The 21,488-nt window shown below is 40.8% G+C and overlaps 2 protein-coding genes across 9 annotated transcripts in view; one reads left to right on the top strand and one right to left on the bottom strand.

Moving 5' to 3' along the window:
* ppfia2 (PTPRF interacting protein alpha 2) overlaps positions 1-8,752 on the top strand; it is a 177,193-nt gene extending 168,441 nt beyond the window's left edge. For 4 of the 8 annotated variants that reach the window (XM_005740846.1, XM_005740850.1, XM_005740847.1 and 1 more), the window contains 6 exons: positions 34-209; positions 351-448; positions 793-968; positions 1,452-1,520; positions 2,285-2,441; positions 2,620-3,837. In XM_005740846.1, coding sequence (XP_005740903.1) covers positions 34-209; positions 351-448; positions 793-968; positions 1,452-1,520; positions 2,285-2,441; positions 2,620-2,690 — 747 coding nt within the window. In that variant the 3' untranslated portion in view covers positions 2,691-3,837. Of the gene's footprint in view, positions 1-33; positions 210-350; positions 449-792; positions 969-1,451; positions 1,521-2,284; positions 2,442-2,619; positions 3,838-5,614; positions 5,707-8,429 lie in introns of those variants that run through there. The other 4 variants (XM_005740848.1, XM_013912873.1, XM_013912874.1 and 1 more) reach the window with 2 other exon arrangements.
* A 1,884-nt stretch (positions 8,753-10,636) lies between these two features.
* acss3 (acyl-CoA synthetase short chain family member 3) overlaps positions 10,637-21,488 on the bottom strand; it is a 51,081-nt gene continuing 40,229 nt past the window's right edge. The window contains exons 10-16 of the mRNA XM_005740853.1: positions 15,458-15,553; positions 15,201-15,264; positions 13,172-13,253; positions 12,487-12,609; positions 12,308-12,407; positions 12,028-12,203; positions 10,637-11,187 (exon numbers count right to left, since the gene is read on the bottom strand). Of these exons, the coding sequence (XP_005740910.1) occupies positions 11,104-11,187; positions 12,028-12,203; positions 12,308-12,407; positions 12,487-12,609; positions 13,172-13,253; positions 15,201-15,264; positions 15,458-15,553 (725 nt within the window). The 3' untranslated portion in view covers positions 10,637-11,103. The remainder of the gene's footprint in view (positions 11,188-12,027; positions 12,204-12,307; positions 12,408-12,486; positions 12,610-13,171; positions 13,254-15,200; positions 15,265-15,457; positions 15,554-21,488) is intronic.

Here is a 21,488-nt window from a genome sequence, read left to right on the forward strand (position 1 = left end):
GTTAAACATCGTGTTAAATGTGTTTTCTATTAGACTCTTGCCTATGGTGACATGAACCATGAGTGGATAGGGAACGAGTGGTTGCCCAGTCTAGGACTACCTCAGTACCGCAGCTACTTCATGGAGTGCCTCGTGGATGCCCGTATGCTGGACCACCTCACCAAGAAGGACTTGAGGGTGCACCTTAAAATGGTGGACAGCTTCCACAGGTAGTAGACTTGCATCATACTTATAATATATGTACAAAATGTTTGATCTGGCTCTAGTAACTCATACTTTAAAAGGCTTTTTGGGAGGTGCTAAGCTGAGAGGGCATCCGTTTCTTTTTAACTTTGTTTTCCTGAAATCAGAACAAGTTTACAGTACGGGATCATGTGTCTAAAGAAGCTCAACTATGACAGGAAGGAGCTGGAGAGACGCAGGGAGCAAAGCCAGCATGAAATGAGAGGCAAGTACATCCAAGACACGAGCAGTTTGAGAGTGCGCATCTTCGCCAAGGCTGAAAATTTCCTCCATGATTTGTCTTGAGTTCCTGCATGAAAACAGAACTGTATTTCTGTGACAGTTCCTTTAAAACATAAAATGAATAACTAACAGTTGTTCTTATTTCCGCTTTGTATGAACTGTGTGTGAAATCTTACTCTATCAGAAATTTCCAGACTAACATGTAGTCTAAAAGTATTTTAAATCTGGTAAAATGTGCAAGTTCAGTTGACACTTTTTCAGGTACAAAAATGTTGTAATAAACCAAACATATGTGAAAACATTTGAAGTCCATACTTGTCTCTGCAGACGTTCTGGTGTGGAGTAATGAGCGGGTCATCCGCTGGGTGCAGAGCATAGGCCTGAGGGACTACGCCAACATCCTGCTGGAAAGCGGTGTGCATGGAGCTCTGGTTGCCCTGGATGACAACTTTGACTACAGCAGCCTGGCACTGCTCCTCCAGATCCCCACACAAAACACTCAGGTACTACTGCAGCTGCACTGTGCAGTCTAGTCAATTTTCTTTGGCAGATTTGACTGTGCACTAACAACAACATTAAGTTGGTCTAATGTTTTTCCAGCTGGAAACAGAAAATCTTTATTGCGATTGAGATATTTTTTGGAGCTCTTTTTTTGGCATAGACATTGAAAAAAAAAATAATTAAAGGTGTAAATTATGGGCAGAAATATCATCAGTCGCCAGCTTCAGTCCAAAAATAGAGGAATGTTGGTATCAGCCTTCAAAAGCCGGTGGAATCTAAATCAGAGCATGCAGATTTGCCAACTGTCACCCTGGCAAGTTTCCCTGTGAATTTTCACTGCTTATCTCATCTCTATACTCGGGTAAAATCCACGAATAACGTAATGTGTCAGCTGCCTCGGCTACCATGCAGCTAAGAATAGCTGGCCTTCTGAATGTGTTGTCTTTTTTTTTTTTTTTTTTTGTTCTCCTTCCTCTTCCCCTCAGGCACGTCAGATTCTGGAGCGAGAGTACAATAATCTGCTGGCGCTGGGCACTGACAGAAGACTGGATGAGGTAAGAAGTAACTATCACCCACAAGGCATCACACCACTGTGAGGTGAAATGTGAAAACTAAGCCTTTAAAAGGATTTCTAACAGTCACATTCTATCAACTTTATTAGATAGTTAAATATAACGAATACTCTTACAAATTGTGAAGTTAGTTTGTAAAAGAAAATCCAAAATCCTACATGTCATGTTACCCTTTAAAAGTAATGAGCTCTGCCAGGATGTTTTGTTTTCACTTATGTTGAAGCATTAAGCTTATCAGTGTTATTAGGCCTCAGTTGCACAGGCCTATAGACAAGTTGGGGATCCCCTGGTAGCCTCTTGTTGCTATGGAATGATATGTTAACAAACCACTCGGCAGCCCCGACCGGTTGCTGGCTGTTGCTAGGTGAAATCAGTAGTAAAGGGGGTGCCGGACCATAAACCTTCCCTGTGGTTGCTTAGCAGATTGCTGCTGTCACCCATAGTCTGTATGGAAGATGCCAACTTGCCTTTAAACAAGTCATCAACTACTTACTGAATAGAAGTACCACTGCAATCAACATGTTTAACAAAGGTGTAACTTCACTTTGAAAGGACAATAGTCCCGCAGGTTGCCAGGAGGGAAAGGAGAGCCACAAACCGGTCTTAAGGCCTGAACCAGGTGGTGAGAGCGAGAGCCGTTTGGACTTGGGATAGTAGTCAAAGACTACTCTTGAAACTTTCTTCTCTCACCTCAATTATTTAACTTTTCTGTCTAAAAACAAGCTCTCTATCATTCTGTCACTCAGTGCGATGACAAAGACTTCCGAGGCCCATCGTGGCGGAGGCAGTTCCCTCCCCGGGACATCCATGGTATCAGTATGATGCCTGGATCAGCAGAAACACTTCCTGCTGGCTTCCGTCTCACCGCAACATCCGGTCACTCCAGAAGACTGCCCCCCGAGGGTAAGTGCACTTCATTTCTCAAGCCTGGCTTTCAAACAAAACATAGGTTATGTCTGCCTGTTGAACAGGGAGATGAAAGCATCTCACCTGGGAGCAGGAGTTCCTGCCCCTGCTGTGTGTGAGGAGCATTCTGACTGTGTCTCTTGTTCTCTCTGACTCTGTGACGGCTGCTCTGCAGTCCTCTATGAGGCGCTGGATGACAGTCCTGACGACATGTATTTGGATTGGTTTCAAGGTCAGCCCATCTGAAGGTCCTGGGCTTGTTGGCCCTGCGTGTGTTAATATTATTATTTGTAGTATTAGTCTACATATATTCCCTCCTCTTTACATGGTCTCTGCCAACCACTGTCCTGCTGTATCTCTCCTTTTCTTTGTGGTCTCTCACCCTCGCCTCTCTTTTCTCTTTCTATAATTAGCTCTCTTTAATATCCAACTCCAAGGGTATTGTTTTGCAGAGCTGCAAAATAGATGGCCTTTCACCCTGGTAGTTAAAAACAAACTAGGGGTCAAGTTATGGATTAGGACCCATGCTTGTTGGTTTAACCCTTGAAGTAATGAAGCAGCAAAACAAAAAGTGGCTGAGCGGTGCTATGTAAGTTGGCCTGAATCAGGAGGTTTACATAGGTGAACAGTACATCTTGAATGTTTTTCAAACTAAAACTGACAGTTTGTGCGATTCCTCAACCCTTTACTGTTAAAGAGGACTCTGGCTAAAACAGTCTTAATATTAAAGGGCAATGCTGGTTTGTGAAATTTGGGTAGTTTGGGTTTTGTTTTTTAAAATGGCAATATTGTTCTTGCTAAAGAAATTGCTGAGATTTGGGAGCATTAGACTACTCTTCTTGCACTACACAGAAAGTTGAACCTCAATAAAAAAATAATGGAAGTCTGCCAATTTGATGACAAACCCTGTATTTAAGAGAGTGAGATCTGAAAGCATAAACTGGGACACAATTTAAACCTTAAACCACAGAGATTGACGTAGATGCTAAAAAAGGACAGAGCTGAACTGAAAGACCTTCCACAGTTTACCACAGTTCAGACACTGAGCACAGGTTGGTTAAAGTAAACTCTCTACTGTAAAACTACTTATTAAACTACCTAATGAATGAGCAATTGTTTGTTTTATCTTGAAAGGTTTTGGGCTGTTAGGGGATCAGTTTAAAACCTGTGTGATCACCACACTGCTCTGAACTACCTTTTGTTGCCACATTCCCATATCTCAGCAATTAAAACAACAGTTAGTTGTCACTTTCAGCTATCCGTGACAGCCTTCATTAGGAAAATGAGTTCAACTTTTGAGTATTTTGAGCTCTTGTAAATATTAAAACTATTCGGCTATACTTATACAAATTTCTGCCCATCCATAATGGTTAAGTCAAAGAAAGTTTAGGTATTTCAGGTCCTACTAAAAATGAGTAAACTCAATCTGCTCATTAAGACTGTACTATATCCTATATGCACACTATATAACTCAAGATCACAATAAACCAGAATTATCCTTTAAAGGAAATCATTATCAATTATGCCATGCAGTAATACACGATGGGAACTCCTCAAAATATACTGATTTTTGGCCAGCGTTCTCTTCTAACAAGGTGTTCCCAATAACACAGAAACAGCCTTCGTGTGTTCCTCTGTCTCTACTCACTCTGTCCCCTGATCTGTGATGTCCACAGCTCACTGATATCTAGTCGCTGGTGATGTCCACTCAAAACAGGAATTTCCTTTGAGTGATCCATGACTACTTCTATGATGGTGTCACTACAAGTAACTGCCATTGTGTGGAAAAAGGAAGACAATGCTCCTGCAATAGAGGAGACTATAAAGTTTCAGGCCCACAGTGACCACTACCATGATCAAAGTTTGTTTGACTCTCCCACCTACTGAATTGGATGACCTCAAAAGAGCAACCAATCACTTTGCATTTTCATACAGTACTTTCTGTCTTGCAGTTCTTGCATGTTATGCAGCTTTGCACAATTACCTCATTGTCAGGTAGAAGTAAAGATAGAATCAGATGCTATGGCTGGATCTCGCCCACATATGTGAAGGGATGCAGAGACAAAACAACATGGTAAAATAGACTGGAATACAACATGAACGGTACTCTGTGCATGTTTTTTTGAAGTTTCTCACGTGACTCCAAAAGTTGTCCACCACTTTGGATGTGATACAACCTTAGCTGGGTTCCTGGGAGTTACTGGGTGAAATCAGTTGCAAAGAAGTTGCTGCAGCAGAAACTTCCTAGTGATTGTTTTTGATGGCGAGGGCTGCCTGTAGCTTTCATTGGTTTTCTGCAAACAGTCGCTAACACAGTACCACAGTAGTGGTAAAACTAAAAGAAAAAGTGCGTCACAAACCATTTTTCCTTCACAGCCGGTGCGACTTACGCCCGTGTGACTGGGCCCTTACTCACTCGATTCTACATTGTCATCAAAAGTGTGGCATGTCTAAAATGCTGGACAGGTTAACCTCATGTGGTTATTGGTCACGTATCTGCAAAACCCTAATACAAATGGGCAACAGGAATGGTTGACAGCCCCCTGGTGGCCATTAGATAAAGTGCAGGTTTAAGTCACTTCTATGTTGGTTAAATTATGTCCTGAAATGTGAACTTTAGATTTTGATTACACAACTATAAACTTGAGTTAAACTGCAAAATGTTTGCTTTAATATTAGATTTAATAAAGCTGATAGATTAAGAAGCTTGGAAAGAAAGGGACTGAACTTCTTTAAAGACACTTCACATCTCATCCAAGAGACTTCTTCAGCTCTCAAATTAAATGTGGAGACTCTAAATACCTAGATAGACACTGATTGTATCAACATTCCTTTGTCATATTTGGATGAAATACAAACAAAAAAAGTGTTACTGTCAGTGCTCACAGCGCGTTCTAGAAACCTTGTCCTTGGTAATCGTTTGGTAGGTAGTTCTTAGGTAAAAGAAATATTTCCCCTTAGATGCAGTCCTGAAACTGCAGCCTCCTCTACTGCAGGAACATGCTACTCAGAAAAATGTTTCTTTTCCCTGTTGAGAATCTCTAACCTTGTGGTTTGGGGTGGTAAGGAAGTAGAAATAATGTTTCCTTTCCCTCTGGATCCATCTTGCACAGTAGGAACCTAAATATTCAGACTTCATGATAATTCCCCCCTTACTGTCTCCCCTACAGTTGGACCATCTGCGGTGCAGCGACTGGATAGCTCCACGGTGAGAACCTACTCCTGCTGAGAGGAGGAAGAGAGGGACCTTAAACTGTACACTGTATGTAACACAACACAGAATCTCGCCCTGTTTAATGCACAGCTTTCCTCAGAAGCACTTAAAACAGATACTGGATGAAAGAGACGAGGTCCATATTTCCCCCCCAAGATAAGCATATTTGTCTGGTCGGCTTGGCGAGGCTCTGCGGTGTTTTGGCCAGGTAGCTGTGATAAGGTGATAGGAGACAGCAGGGCATGCAGGGAGCTGTGGTCCCATCCTGATGTCTCCCCTTTAATGTCTGTCCAAAAAAGATGAGTCAGTTATGGTCAAAGCTTTAAAAATCAGCTTTTCAGATAAACAAGGAGCGTCTAACACAGAAATTAGTTAACAAAGTTCATTTACATGATTATGACTGTTCACGGCTGCCGTAGAAGGCCTTATGAAACTTATCCAGACTTCACAGATTACAAAGTGAGCTTGCCCTACTCTCCTATCCAACTGTTTTCTTTGTCCTGCCAGGTGCAATGAAAAACTGTAATTTCTCTGAAGTATTTTCTTTGATTTGGGATGCCATCTCACTGTGCAGTCTTTCTGCATCTGCACCACAGAGACGTTCCCTCACAATTTAACTAGCAACCAGATGCTAAAAGCTGAAAAACAATTTTTAAGATTCCAGTTTCCCAAACAATGAGACATTAAACATAATTATGTTTTACTAAAAAAACAAGAGAGAGTCCTTAAAAACAGTTAAATTGTTGAAATGAGTCGGTAATCATAAAACTTTACAAGACCTCAGCTAAATGTTTACTAACGAAACAACGTCCTAATATTTGAACTTGTGTCTTCTTGAATCACCTCTGTGACATAGGCTGTCATCAGTGCATTTACACTGATCAGCCACAACATTAACAGCAGAGAAGTAACACTGATCATCTTTTTGCAATGCGGTTGCAAACCTTTGTCTCTACACTGCTGTAAGACCAAGCAAACTGAGCAGGATGTTCCAAAACAAGCCTGATTCAATAACCCCAAGGACTCAAACATTTTACTACCAGCCACAACAGGACATCCCCAAAGGTCAACTGTCCATGACCTGACAGGTCAGAGCAGATTTGTTGTAAGATTAGGAAGGTGGTTTTATTGTTGTGGCTGTACCAGTTCAGGCATTTCAGTCATGCAATAAGGACTAAGGTTAAAGTGAAATAAGTGTGTAGGGAAAGGTAGAGCACAGCAGAGGGGGTTGAATCAATGAGGGAAAAGGTGCTGTGTTATAACTATAATAAGATCATTGTGCAGGCAGTTTCTAATGCTCTCACCAGCTTGTTATACTCCTACACAGCAAAAAAAAGTAAATGATGCAAAGTTCAGAGCATTTCAGAAACTGGGGATACTGTACCAGAACGATACAGTAAGACATTTGCATACCTTTGCAGGCTTCTGCATTTCAGGAGCAGTATTTACTGAAGGTGCAAAACTTGATCAAATATTTACCTACTTACTTTTTGGGGGGATTTGTTTAGTAGCAACATTAAACCTCCTCAGTTTGAAGTTGCAAAGCAGTAAAGCATGAAAACATCCGATGGGAGTGAAGAGTTTTATAGGCGCTATACAGCAGCAGACCTGTCATTATCTGCTGCTGTGTTCAGTTATGGCTCTGCTGTGCGCTGAGCCGCACTTTAGAACAGCTTACAGCCCAAAACACTGTTGTTGAAGTTGTGTGGCTGAGCTGAAAGAACGCAATGAAGCCTGTCAATAAACTGAGTGCATAAAAAAAATGTGTAGAAGAAGACTTTAACACCATCCATTAAGCAGACAGGGAAGTAATTAATCATTATGCATAACTTAGTTACCTCAGCTATGTCACATATGTAAATGGGGCTGCATAAAATAAGATCAGGCTCTATGAAACTGCCGGTACCAGATGATCAATATTTACCTCTTAAAGCTGAAAACTATGTTTCCAGGGAGCCTCGTGTTTTATTAACAAGAGCCAAATTCCCAGTCATTGGACTTTTGTGCTGGTTCTTTGTATACAGGTTATATATGTATGCCAGTTAGAACGTGGGAGGAAAAAAAACTGCATCTTGGGCACCTGACTCAGTCCACTGTGGTGAATCTAGTCTGCTCTAGCTTCATATTTCTATTTGCTGGACTTCAACTCCTATCCCCTTTAGTTTGCAAGGGGCAGCCAATGAGAACATAGTCAAACAGAATTTTTTACAGAATTTGTAGGAGGGGCTTGTCAAGGGTTTCCCCAGAGGGAGAAAGCAGGCTGCACATGAGCCTACGCTGTATTTATTGGTGATCAAATATTCTGATTTCCTGTGGGCAATCCTTGCCTTGCCATTAATTCTCATCTGTTCCCAATTGGAAAAAACCTGAAAATACCCCTGGGGCTCCTGTGCCTGAGTTGACCTCATTAGTTTTTCTAATCTGTTATCCCCATCTGAAATTGAGCATTTAGATCACTCTGAAGTATGAATTTTTGCCTCACAGGGATTACTTTCATACACTCATTTCATGAAAAATTGGCTATATTTAATATAAGAATCTACAATTTTAACAGAAAATATGGGGGATTTTAAGAGGTCCCTTTGAAAGTTCTTTTAAAGGCTGATTCATTAAAATAAGGATGCCACTAAATATATCTGAAAGCATCTTTATCCATCTTGTTTAGCTGATACCTACAAGAAAGGTCAAAGGTTCATCTCGAAACATCGAAAAATGGGGTAGAAATAACTAAGTGCTCTCTCATTAAAATTTACTCACTGTTTCCCCTTAAGGTGCAGTTCTGAAAGGAGACTAATTAGTGGAGCTGCTGGACGGGTGAAACCTGCTGAGGAGTGAACCATTCTGACACGCACTGCCAAGAAGCCCTGCTCTCCTCTCTAACACCACCCCCACATCCACAACCCCTTTTCGTCCCCTATAATGTGGGCACCAGACGCCGGTGCTAAACTGTCCTGCAGGCTGCCCCATTTCTACCTTTTACATGTACAGTTACTTGTCAAAGCATAATGTACTGTGTATTTCTTCTACAGGAGATGTGTAGGTTATCTGTAAATTAATATAAATATGCCATTTTTAATATATACATATATATATATATATGCACACACATAAATATATATATATGCACACACACAAACACATGTATAAAAAGATATTCAGTTTGTGCAAAACAAACAAACAAAAAAAAACCATCTCTGCCACCTCATTTAGTGGACCATAGATTACTATATGCTGCTCTTAACATATTACCCCATCCCTCTAGATCATTTTGTACATATGGTTTTATTTTTTCATTGTGCTGCTGCTGATGATGATGATAATGATAATTATGACGATGATGATCCTGTGCTGCACCATAAAGTGAGAGGAAGAGACTGGATGTTGTGGCAAAACACACCCTCTAGTGGTGGGGAAAAAAACAACTTCTAGTCCCCATTCTAGCAACTACGTGATCCTTTCTTATGGACTCATTTTTTAAAAAAGCATTTTGAGGGGATGTGTCGACACGCAGGAAAAACATGACAAGCACTTTCTTTAAAAAAAAAACAAAAAACAAATAAAAAACAAAAACGCATCAACTCAACGGACTATTTAGTAGCCAAGGACAAAATAAAAGAGACGCCGATGCTCTCTGAAGTCGCACAAAACTTCCTCTCAGAGATCAAAGGGGGGAAAAAAGAAGAGGCAGTGCGTCATACATAGAACATGTCACTTGTTGTACTGTATGTTTCGTCAGGCGATGCATTTACACAAAAAGGACAACTACACTTTTAGCCGAGCTGGCCTTCTCCCCCCCTCCTCCCTCCTTTCAGACAAACAGATGAAATAACTGAAAGACAGACTGCTTTAGCTCATAGTGTGTGTAGAGTGTATATGACCATGTTGAAGTGAGGTGACTTAATGACAAAACAAACAAACAAAAAAAAACCCTGTTGCTTGCTGTGACTTACATTTGGTGTAATCGTTGACGCTTTGTTTTCAGTCAGTTTTCACAGGGTGACCTGCCGTGCTGCCCTGTTATCTGTCTTTTAGTTATTTCCGACGGACGACTCAAAATCAAGTCTTAAAAGCTTTTAATTTTTCATTTTAATTTCTTCGATTTGCACGAACAACAAATCGCTTTATTTTGTGTCCTGTCCCCCCCCCCCCCTTTATTTTATTTTATTTTTTTTATTTACTACTTCTTGTACTTTGGTCGAAACAGTGGTGAGCAAACAAATTTTCATTGTCAATAAAACAACAAAAAAAAGGAAAATACTGTCAATGAGTCTTCATTATTTTTCATGAATAACAAAGCCATACTTTGCATTCACATTATTATTATGTTGTTTTCAATACATATACAAAGGGCAGAACAATTTTATGTTATAATGAATATGGCACCTTTATTCTGTAATGTAACCCTGTTTTGCATGAATTGTTTTTGATTTCCAGTTAGTTTGGGTTTTCTCATTTAATTTGTATTGTTTGAAAATGTTTAGTTTTAGGTTAGTTTCTATTAGTTTCAGTGTTAAATTTGTATGGAGGGCATATCCTCGGGGCAAGATTTAGGAAAATTTGTATGTTTTTGTTCACAATCATTTCAGCTTTTATTTTTTCAAAAGTCTAGCTTTGAATTTCAGTCAACTTTTTCACCTCTAGTTGTAGTTTTAACTATAATAACATTCATCAAAATGTTAATAATTTGATTCTGATAACACAGGGTTAGTCATTCAGTTCGATCTCACAGCCTGAAAGTGCGTTAATTGGACGGACTTTAAAAAAAAAATTACATACACATATAGTAGCAGTATAGGGGGCTTGTTTACAAGCTGTTGTTTTGTGTGTGTGTCATTTACTTTTTGTTCTGTAGTAAAAAATATTTCCCCCTTTTATGGTATTGCTCCCCTTTTTGTGATGCCTTTGTGAGAAAAAGCACCACAAAATGCCAACTCGGCAGCCAAAATGTATCCAAAAATCAAAACGAGAACAAACAACACGCCGTTCCAGCTAAAGCTGTTCATTCATTTGGATTTAGCCTTTGTTAGTAACATAAAGTGACTACATTAACAAATGCTAAATGCTTCATATGACGTTTTTGTTCACTCCCTTGCATTAAACACACAGGTCTGCACTTTAGTTGCATTACTTTTGTTTCATGACTGATAGCCAGAATCATAAAAATGATTATTCAATTATTTCTAGATCTAACTGTATGATCCATTCAAAATAGAAATATGAATCCACTTGTGTGGATCTGGACTGGTTTCCAAAGGCTAGACATCAATGTCTACCTTTTCTTAATTTAGAAAACAAGAAAAGTTTCTTATTTCACTGAGAAATTGTGCTCACATTTGCAGCACTTTGTGCGTAGCATGAGCATTTTTGCACACTTATTATTAATGGAGTGACTTTTGTGTTGCCAGAAACTGCTCAGACTGTCCAGTTGGCATCCCACTGATGAACTCAGGCTGCACCGTGTCTGAACGCTCTCTCTATTTGCTTCTCGATGTCTTTAAACACCTCCGGGTCCTCAATAGTTGGAGAGATCTGTGGAAAAAAAAAACGCATAAGAATTTTGAAACTACCTTTTAAGTGGTTCATTTATTCTTTTTTCTTTTAATATATTTATTTTTGGAGTTTTTGCTTTTATTTTGATAAGTCAGTAGACATTTCCTTATGATGGGCACATTAATGAGTATTTTTAGCAAGTTAAAGATTCCTGCGGGTCTTTTGCTGTTACCCTTGTGTTCTTTTTTCTACCTTTTTCAGATGCACGCTCTCTTCTTGGTCTGATCTTTGCAATACACCCACTTAGTCCTCAGTTTTTTCCCCCCTTTGAAGACATTTTTGATATTATTATTTTGATATTAATGGTCTTGAAGCTGCCAGGTTTCTAGTCCAAAGCACAACTTTGATGGTGATAAATAGCACAAGTAATAGTCCAGAAAATTCACAGCGAGAGAGTGGGCGCCGTGTGTTCTTCCTCCTGCCCAGTGAAGGCACAATGCATGAAAACAACAACAAACAGAATGTTTTCTGAGGAATCAATGCAGAAATCCTTGTCACACTGAAACGTTTTGTGCAGCTGAAAAATCTGTTGACAAATCCACCATATGAGGAGGTATTCTCAAGTTATTCTCTCCTGGAGACTACTGAGACTGAAAACTCAAAAGAGCCACAATTTTGTTTTGAGTGAGTGTGTGGTTTACTAATGCACCATCGTCGCTCAAATTCTAAGTAGCAAAATTAGCATTACCATCTCCAGAGTTGCTGTAAAGCCTTTGCAAAAGCAAAAAAAAAATTTCATTCAGAGATTTTATCCTCCAGCATCTACTTGTGTTTAATGATAATAATGCACTACATGTGTCCTTAACAGCTGAGTCTTACCTTGTAGGGCTTGCCATTGACCAGATTGGATAAAGAGGAGCGAGGAATCTTTCCAGAACGTGTCTTTGGCAACCCGCGGACAAAGAGCACTTTCTTAAAGGCAGCCACTGGACCGACGGTGTCTCTCACAAGTTTCACGATCTCATTCACGATCTCCTCTTCCGTTTTCTGCACACCTGAGACGTGTAGCGCAAAGCATAAAACGTTAATACCGCCGGGTAGTTTTATTTTATGCCCTAAATTCCTTGCAAAATTATGACACCCAGTGAGTATTCCTCACCATTCTTGAGCACACACAGAGCCAAAGGAACATGACCCTTCAGAGAGTCTTCTTGCCCTACCACAGCACAGTCTCCCACTGCAGCGTGCTGCAGCACTGACTGTTAAAAAAAACACAAATTATAACCCTCAGAGAAACATTCGCATCCTCTTCATCAACACCTGTAACTGCTCTGATACCTCCTCCAGTGCTCCAGCAGAGAGCCTGTGGCCTGCCACGTTGATGACATCATCAGACCGGGACATGACGTAAAGGAAGCCCTCCTCATCCATAAAACCAGCATCCATGGTGTCGTAGAATCCCTTAAGTCACATTTGGATCAGATTAAAAGAGCAGCTTAAAGTCAATTCATCCAGACAGTTTAAACATCACTCACGTTTAAGGGCTACAAATACCTAAAGTTGATCTGCAATGCAACATGTCTAACACTAGAGGGACACCTCTTCCTATATTATTTCAGCTTGTCAAACTGTGGTCCACAAAGCCTCTGCAGCTGGGGTGTGGATAATAATTTTTTAAACAAACAACTGACTTTTTTGTTTTACTAAAATTCACTGTGGAGTTTGGGTGGGTGTTTTGCTTAAACTGTTCAAATAAATACAGGTTTTAAATCTTTTTAAGCTTTTTAAATGATTAATCCTGGAAAAGGTTCAAGAATCACTGAATTAGTCAGGGGTGCTGAAGGCGAATTCTTTATTGTCTTTATTATTCCGCTCTTTTGTGACTAATTTGACTATTTAAATATAGCAAGAACACATAAAAAAGGGAAATAGTCTTTTGCACTATACCGACAGTCACATATAAATTAATCCCAATGACTCGATGACCAGCGAGAATTTCTAAAGTAATTATGAAACAGCTTACTGGAAACTTTGTGAAGTAGAGTTTCTTGAACAGATCTTGATTCTGCCATAAAGACAATGCTGCCCCAGGTGGTAAAGGCAATCTTAAAGAAGAAGTACAAAATTAATTCAGATAATTGTATGAAAAAGTCTGATTCATGACAGCTTCTATATAGCAACACAGATAAATTACCTAGATAAATTAATGATTTATTGTTTAAACTCAGAGTCAGTGTATCCAACGTTAAAGGGCAGTAAAGGGCTCGTCCTACAATAAAACTCAGCGTTTGTTTAAAAGGAGACAGGAAAGACCCGGTTCTTGAGCAAATGGCCCAATTTCCCAGGTTTTAAACTAAACAACCCTCTGCATGGGTTTATTCACTACAAGCAGAACATTTCAATTTATGCAACAATCCTGTAACAAACAAATTCCATTATGGTGTCTAAAGAATTTACATTTTACAGATTTTTAATAACATTTTAAAAAACAGTAAGTCAGCCAATCACATAGTAGAAACTCAGAGGATTTAGGCATGCAGACATGGTCAGCACAATCTGCCGAAATTCAAAGCGAGTCTCAAAATAGTGAAGAAAAGTGGCTTTGAATGTGGCATGGTTGTTGCTGCCAACATGGCTCTGCTGCAACATTTAGATGGATGGCTGGAAATTTAGTTTAAACAACAAGCACAAAAGCGTGGATCCATCCTGTTTTGTATCAATGATTCAGGTCGACGCTGATGGTGTAATGATGTTAGGGATCTTTTCTTGGCACGCTTTGAACCCTTTAGTACCATTTGAGCATTATTTAAATGTCACAGCCTACCTGAGTACTTATGCCGACTGTGTCCGTCCCATTATCGCGACAGTCTAACCATTTTCTGATGGCTGATGCAGGATAACGTGCTGCATCACAAAGCTTAAATTATCTCAAACTGATTTTGTATGCATGACAATAAGTTCAATGTACTCAAATGGCCTCCACAGTCACCAGATCTCAGTACGATAGAGCACTTTTAGTATCTGTTGGAATGGGATATATGGATGTGCAGCCAACAAATCAGCAGCAACTGTGAGATGCTATCGTACCAATATGGACTAAAATCTCTGAGGAATGTTTCCAGGACATTACTGAATCGATGCCATGAAGAATGAAGAGTTAGGGCAGTTTTTAATGCAGACGGGGGGGTACAACCCAGTAATACAAGGTGTACCTAATATAGTGAGCAGTGAGAGTGCATTCCATGTCAACTCATGTGAGTTCTAAATCTAAAGGCCTGATTCTTCGAAGACATAGTCTAAATCTGATTAATATATTCTATTAAGCTACTTTTAAATTGTTATTGACGAAAAAAGGGGGGTTAAAAAGGCTAAAAAGAAACCTGCAGCCACTTTGTTTATTTAATCTGTTCATGTTTTTGGTGGCTAAGAGCTGTAACACATCTCTTAGCCACATCACACATTTCACAGACTCTCCCTCCTGCCTGTAAGCTTACTCTGTAAATATTCACACAACTTTATGAAGCTGTTTGAGTTTTGGCTGGCACAGACTTTCTGGATACAACAAGCAAGTACAATAGCACAGCTGTTCCTGTCTGAGTGTAGCTCTGCCTATCATTATCTCAGGATGCACTGTAGCATGGAGTCCTTGGAAATCCCCGTTAGCACTGAGTCAATACCAGCAATTACAAAGAACAAAGGAGTGAAGTGATAACAGACAGGTAGAAGTCTGGAAGATACGCCTGCAAAGCGAGTCATAGCTTCCTGATGAAGTCCACTTAACACAGGTAACTCTCTTTCATGAAGACGCGCATGTACACCCTGCCTTCCCAACTCCAGCAATAGAAGTGAGTGCTATTTATAGTCATATGCTTGTTTTTCAAAAGGGAATAATTACCCTTAATGACTAAAAGATTCAAAGTCCACATTTCACTTGTGTACAAAGAGCAAATATATAATATCTTTAATGTCCGTGTCCAAGAGGCCCAGAAGAAAGAAAGATGAAGCGATAACTAAGCCACTCACGTTGCTGTGAACATATGCACCTGGCTTACCTCACCACAATATTTCCCAGACTTCTTGGCTTCACCTCCTGCATGTTATCATCGATCACTGTGACTAGAGGAAAGGGAAAAGAGTGCATTTCAAATTCAGAGGTGGTTCTAGCCCCCCGCTGGCAAACTGGAAGCGCAAAAAGCTTAAACGTAAGACAGGGAATTACAATCAGAAGACTAAGAACACTTTTGCCCTGATATCCCTCACGCTGTAATCGTGGGGGTAACACACTGAATACAAAGAGGTCATTTCTTACCATTGTAACCTGGAACCGGTTTGCCAGCTTGGCCTGCAGGTGGCGTGAGTGAGTTTCCCAGACCGATACAACTGGAAGTAATAGCTGAGCCAGTTTCTAACAGGATACAAAGAAACACAAGGATTCATGAAAAATTCATGAGTGAGGCACAAAGTTTTAGCCAAACCACAAGAGTTCTGGATATGTGGTGTAATGTAACTGTTTTACTGTCCTGTATGAAAACCCTTTCATGGGGCACTGATCAAAAGAGTCCGTGTGGCGTTGTGTTGCCTCTGTGAGCAGCGTTAACCTACATTGAACTAAAGTATGACAGCTCCTATGGGCTCTCCCCGACTCCACCACACAACTATGCTCCATTAACGGCAAAGACTTGCCTGGCAGGCCTGTTAGCCCACCCACTGAAGGAATAACAGAATCAATCCAGCTCAGTGGGGAAGATTACATCAGAAATCACACAGCAGCAGGCAAGCCCAGCATCTGTGCAGAAACAGTCCTCCCTTTTAAGTTGGTGGGTGAACATCAGTCTCCCGGCATAAATACGAGAACAAAGTCCGCCTTCGTGTCTTCATTCTCACTGGCAGAGAATTTGCTTAAGTTCAGCTCGTGTTTCAGTAAAAATGCACACAACAGGTAACAGACAACACAATTATTTCTATCATTTTCATCCGTCCATGTAAATGTTTTTATTTTATTTTATCTCTTTATACATGCTGTTTGCACAAAGGGCAAGAATAATCTTACAGAAGTTTAAGGAACTTATTATATTTTCTCTTTTTCCCCCCGGTCATACAGGCAGACACACACACACACTTAGAGTTTTGGAAAATGTTCTACATAGTTTTTTCATACACTTCCAACTGCAAATCTGTTTGTGAGGGGCAGCCAATCAGAACAAAGTTTGCTAGTGCTATAGTCACACAAGGGAATATAGTGGCTGGAGACTGCAGCGTGACCATTTGCGATCAGGACAGTAATTTAACCACAAAATTACATTAGCACTCGGAAATCTTGCACAATACTTCCATTTGAGTAAAGTCCCAATTTTTCCATGAAGCAGACTGCAGATGAGTTGCACTCATCAGTACCGACTGCACAGACTGATTGTAATGTGTTGGGAATCTGCCAGCATTTATAAATAAGATGGAGATTATTTGCAAACCCTCCCTAATCTCGAACCGCAACCCGTGCAGTCACCACGCTATTGAAAGTGATTGCCCAGGAGCTTTTGGGTGCTGCATGCTCAACATCTTGGTGACCAATCACCAGCCAACCAACAATTTTGCCTAGCCACAAGGAGGTTGGCTTTCTACATCGATTGAGCAGCTAAAAGGAAAGGACCTCAAACCGCTTCGTCTGACAGTGGATGGAGCTGCGGACAGTACCAAAGCCCAGTATTATTTAAACAGTTAATCAAGCAAAGCTACTCTAGTAGAGTCCAAGAATATATTAGGTCCCATTTAAATTTGGCATTTTAGTGCCAACCAGAGCCTGGGCTTATTGGACCACTTTACAAATAAGGGGTTGCTAAAATGCCTCATATTTCCCATGAAGAATATGTAAATGGATGCACAAGCTGCTTCACAAGGTAATGAGCCTACTCTATAGGAAGTGCACGTGGTATAAATATGATGCTTGTATCATACATATTTGATGGTCGTTAACATGCAAATGAATGCAGACAGGTACTCTAAAACCAAATCGGATCATGTCTTGAGCGGGGGAGGAGGGTAGAGCTGGTGGCAGAAATGTCTCGTCTTCTGAGGGAGCAAAAGGAAAATGGCAAAATATTCAAATCTGCAGGCCCGCTATGCAAATGACAAAATCAGACACACCCCCTCATTAAAGCCAGAGGGAAAACTACATTAACAGAGGACTTCGCATGGGTTACACACCTGTGTGAATGAACATGAAAGACTGGGCGGGAGCGGGAACCTCTTCGCCAAAATGACTTTACATCCAGAGGTAATGGTGCCCCGTGGTGTTTTCTTGTAAACAAGCAAAATTCTGTTTACATTCAGCACATCTCATCAAAATGCACCGTGTGACTCTATGACATGTGAACAACAAGACTGAGCATGAAAAAGCTGCATTCATGTTCATGTTTACATGACACCAGTCACATAACCTTGGCTAGGGTCCTGCAGCAAGTCTTACATTACAGTCAGCTGTTCATCGTTGGAATAATGTGAATCATCTCACAAGACGTTCAGAGAGATAGAAGTAAATATGTTGGCACGCACATCCCCAAAGATCTCAATTGGTCTGCCATCACCAGCTCCCCCCTACAGACAATACAATGCCTGCATTTCCTACAGAGACTGAGAGCCACCAATCCTTACCACTGCATCTTTACCAGATCACTGCAAGGTCTGGGTTCGCAAGGTCAGCAGAAAAGAAAACCTTACATGTGGTTTTACAAGTGTCCACAATCCCCATCAACTCCAAACACAGGCTGTTGACCCTAATTGCTTCAGACGGAAGCTTCTGCAGCTCATCTGAATCCCTGAACCCGTTTTTTCACATCACAACGTAGCTCTAGAAGATCTTGGGGGAATGTTGAAACATGACACACTGGCATGGATCAGGACAAAAGTAGCTCTGTATCTTTCTGAGATGTGAATTTGATCTAGTATATAATAAAGTTCCCTCTGCTACTAATCGAAACAGGTGCAGGCAGACAGAGCCGCTTCCCGCTTCCAGCAGGTTTCAAAGGGAGGAGGCTGCAGTTGGTTGAGAGGGGGGGGGGGGGGGGGGGGGGGGGGGGGGGGGGGGGGGATTAAGTTAGCAAATTATGATGGAGCAAAGGAATCAGAATCAGAATGGGGTTTATTGCCAGATGTTGAGGTTTACAACATTAGGAAATTGCTGCGGTGCTTCAGTGCAAACAATAAGAATTAAAGTGCTATGTAGAAAGAAAGATATGTGCATGAGATATACATGAGATATATACATGAGAATAAGACTTATGAGTGCTACGTAGAAAGATATATACATGAGTGCAGGAGGGGGAGGGTGTTGGGGGATCTTTGGCGGAACACATAACACAACCCCTGTGGCCTCTGAACTGGCAACCTCACTCATCAGTGACAAGTTAGCCACTCTCTGCAGGGTTCAAAACCCATCACTGACAGCGGGTAACAGCACTCACTGCCAATGATTTATTTTTTTTAAGTATTACACCTTACAGGGGGGGATTCAGGTTGACCCACCTGGTAACTGATTTTAACGTGTTAGCATTTATAAATCAGATGGCAGTTATTTAAACACCTTTCCCAACATGTCTGAGAGTGACTGCTGTCATCGTTTGGAGACAACGACGGCACAATAGAGAACAGCTACAATAGTGTGATGAGACATCCCCTTTTGACCAGTCAACCCCATTTGATTTCTCTTCAGTTCTGCTGACCGTTACACCCTGCAAACTTTTAATCGGACTAAGAGATGAGAGTATGCACCATTTGGTGTTTCAAGATCCGTGCTGATACTCTTCTAATGCTCTAATGTTTTATGTCATTTAGTATGTTGTGAAAAACAGAAGTTAACTTTTCTGTGCAAAATAAATAAATAATTGAACAGAAACGCAGAATTATTACAAAGTTGGATGATAAAAACAGCTGATCGCATGTAATCATAATAGATTCCGATAATATTCTTCTTTTCGCTTTGAATATTAAACCAATACTGACAATCAGCCAATATCAGAATTTCAGTCTGAACCAGGAGGATGCAGTAAGGGTCGTTTACAAGCTCTACTGGACTGCACGTCGATTAGGGCTCGACACAGCTACTGAACCATGTCAGCTTGAGTGGAGTGTTTAAACCTGGCTGTTTACAGCAGGAGCCAGAGCTCGCTGGCGGCGATCCAGGCACAGCCAGTAAATTCAAAACTCAAATGAAAAGAGACATTATAATTGGACCTCAGCATTAAACAAGCCATACAGGAAATCAGAAGTGGCTGTGCCGCTTTCAGCCGTGAAATCAAAGATTTATAAAGCAAAGATTTCTCAATAATTACTTCCATCACTAAAACACGGGTGCTTGTATTTCCACGTGAGATGAGAAATTTTCCAACAGCTGATTCAGAGCTTTACTAAAATCTCCAAGGTTTTCTTCATCCTTCAGATCTCAGTGGTCTGCTATATGTGGAAAAAACCCTTCTGAAACCTTGACCGGAGCACTTTGACTTACAAAAGCTGGATATATTTTGAGGATACTGCATGCTACTCCAGACGCCACACGCTAAACTGTTTCACCTAACATTACTCACACTCATTTTCAACCCATTAATATCTGATGCAATAGGAAAGAAAGATATACTTCCTTTCAAAGTACAAAAGCTGCAATCAAGTAAGTGTGGATGTACTTATGTACTTACAATGTATTTTTTATGACTTCCCTGATAAAATCATCTAGGTCAAATTGCTAGAGCACCAACTTCTTCACACTTTGTGCTCCTCTCTGAAGCTGGGGAGAATGATGTGTACTCACTATTGTGAATGAAGTTGGGCCGATTGTATCTTTGCTTTGCAGTAGACACTGTATGTAATTAAAACTTTGCTTTGGTCTGCAGACAACATAAGACAAAGGTTTTAATTCCATGCTTTATCATCTATTTGACTCCAAATACACCATGATGTACAAAACGAACACCGTGTTTTATTTAATGGCTGAAACTAGCAACTGAAACTGTAAAACTCATTTCAAATGTGTTTGCTGAGGTGTTACATGAGCCTTAGTGTGCCTGCACTAATATCCAGTTCTGTTTTTTCTTTTTTTTCTGTCATCCTTATTAACCTGCTCCCTGCATGCGTATAAACCCAGAGAAACATGGAGGCTCTCTCTTAAGTTTCCAAGCACGTCCACATTAGTTTCACTTTTCAGAAACAGAAGTTGCGTCTACTGTTATGTACAGTCTGCAGGGTTCAAAGCACAGGCAGATGTGTCTGTGTGACAGCAACAAGTGAAATTATGAATGTTCAAATTATAAATGTTCAAATAACCCACCACCAGTGCAAAAGGACAGCGCACAAGAGGGGTGAGGAAGAGAGTGCAGACAGGGTGGAGTGGGTGGAGACAAGTGTCAAGGGGGGATTTGTGACGGTGGGTGTGGAAGGATAGTAGAGAGACCTGCGACGTACAGTTTGAGACAGTGGCACTGACAGAAAGACAGGAGGTGGAGCTGAAGATGTTCAAGCTTTCATTGAGAGTTAACAGACGGGACAAGATTTGAAATGAATATATCAGCGGGACGGCTCAGGGTGAGCGGTCCAGAGACACAGTTAGAGGAGAGGCAGGGCTGAGGTGCTTTGGACTTGTGCAGAGAAAGGATGTTGAAGATGGAGCTGCCAGGCAGGATGGTAAGTGGAATGGTTCTTATATCGTGCTTTTCTACTCTAACTCAGCACTCAAAGCATGTTGAGCACATTTTCTTAACTACAAGGTTAATTCAGCCAATCACACACATTCTATACCCAAACACTTTGTTTAACATTCACACTTCAATGGATGCATCTGGGTATTATGTATGGGTAGTATGTTGTCCAGGGATAATTCGGCATGCAGACTAGCGGTGCTGGGAAGTGAACCACCAACCTTTCTACTTCCTGAGTGCCAAGAAAAGAGGAAGTTCATGGATGCAGTTAAGGACTGCATTCAGAGGGCTAGTGTGACAGAAGAGGATGCTAAGTATAGGGCAAGATGGAGGCAGATGATCTGCTATGGCGACCCCTAAAAGGAAACACACGAACAGAGACGAAGAGCAACACAGCACCAGTAGGTTTCTGTAAGTTTTGGGAGCTAAAATACTTTCCTGAGAACTTTTTTTTGTGGAGAAACACAGAGTTCTTTCAAAGGTTTTCAGTCCCCAGGGAAAGTTCCTGAGGTGTGGAAACACAACACAGCAAAAGATATCCACTTACACCTCTATACCCTGTGGCTCACCCAAACAAAAATGATTAAAACATCTATCCTGCTTACCTAAAAAATATTTTTGACAGCCTGACATTTTCACAGCATGCATCACATTCGAGGC

Source organism: Pundamilia nyererei, unplaced genomic scaffold (genome assembly GCF_000239375.1).
Source record: "Pundamilia nyererei isolate P.nyererei 1_Seehausen unplaced genomic scaffold, PunNye1.0 scaffold00104, whole genome shotgun sequence".
Taxonomy (NCBI): Eukaryota; Metazoa; Chordata; class Actinopteri; order Cichliformes; family Cichlidae; genus Pundamilia; species Pundamilia nyererei.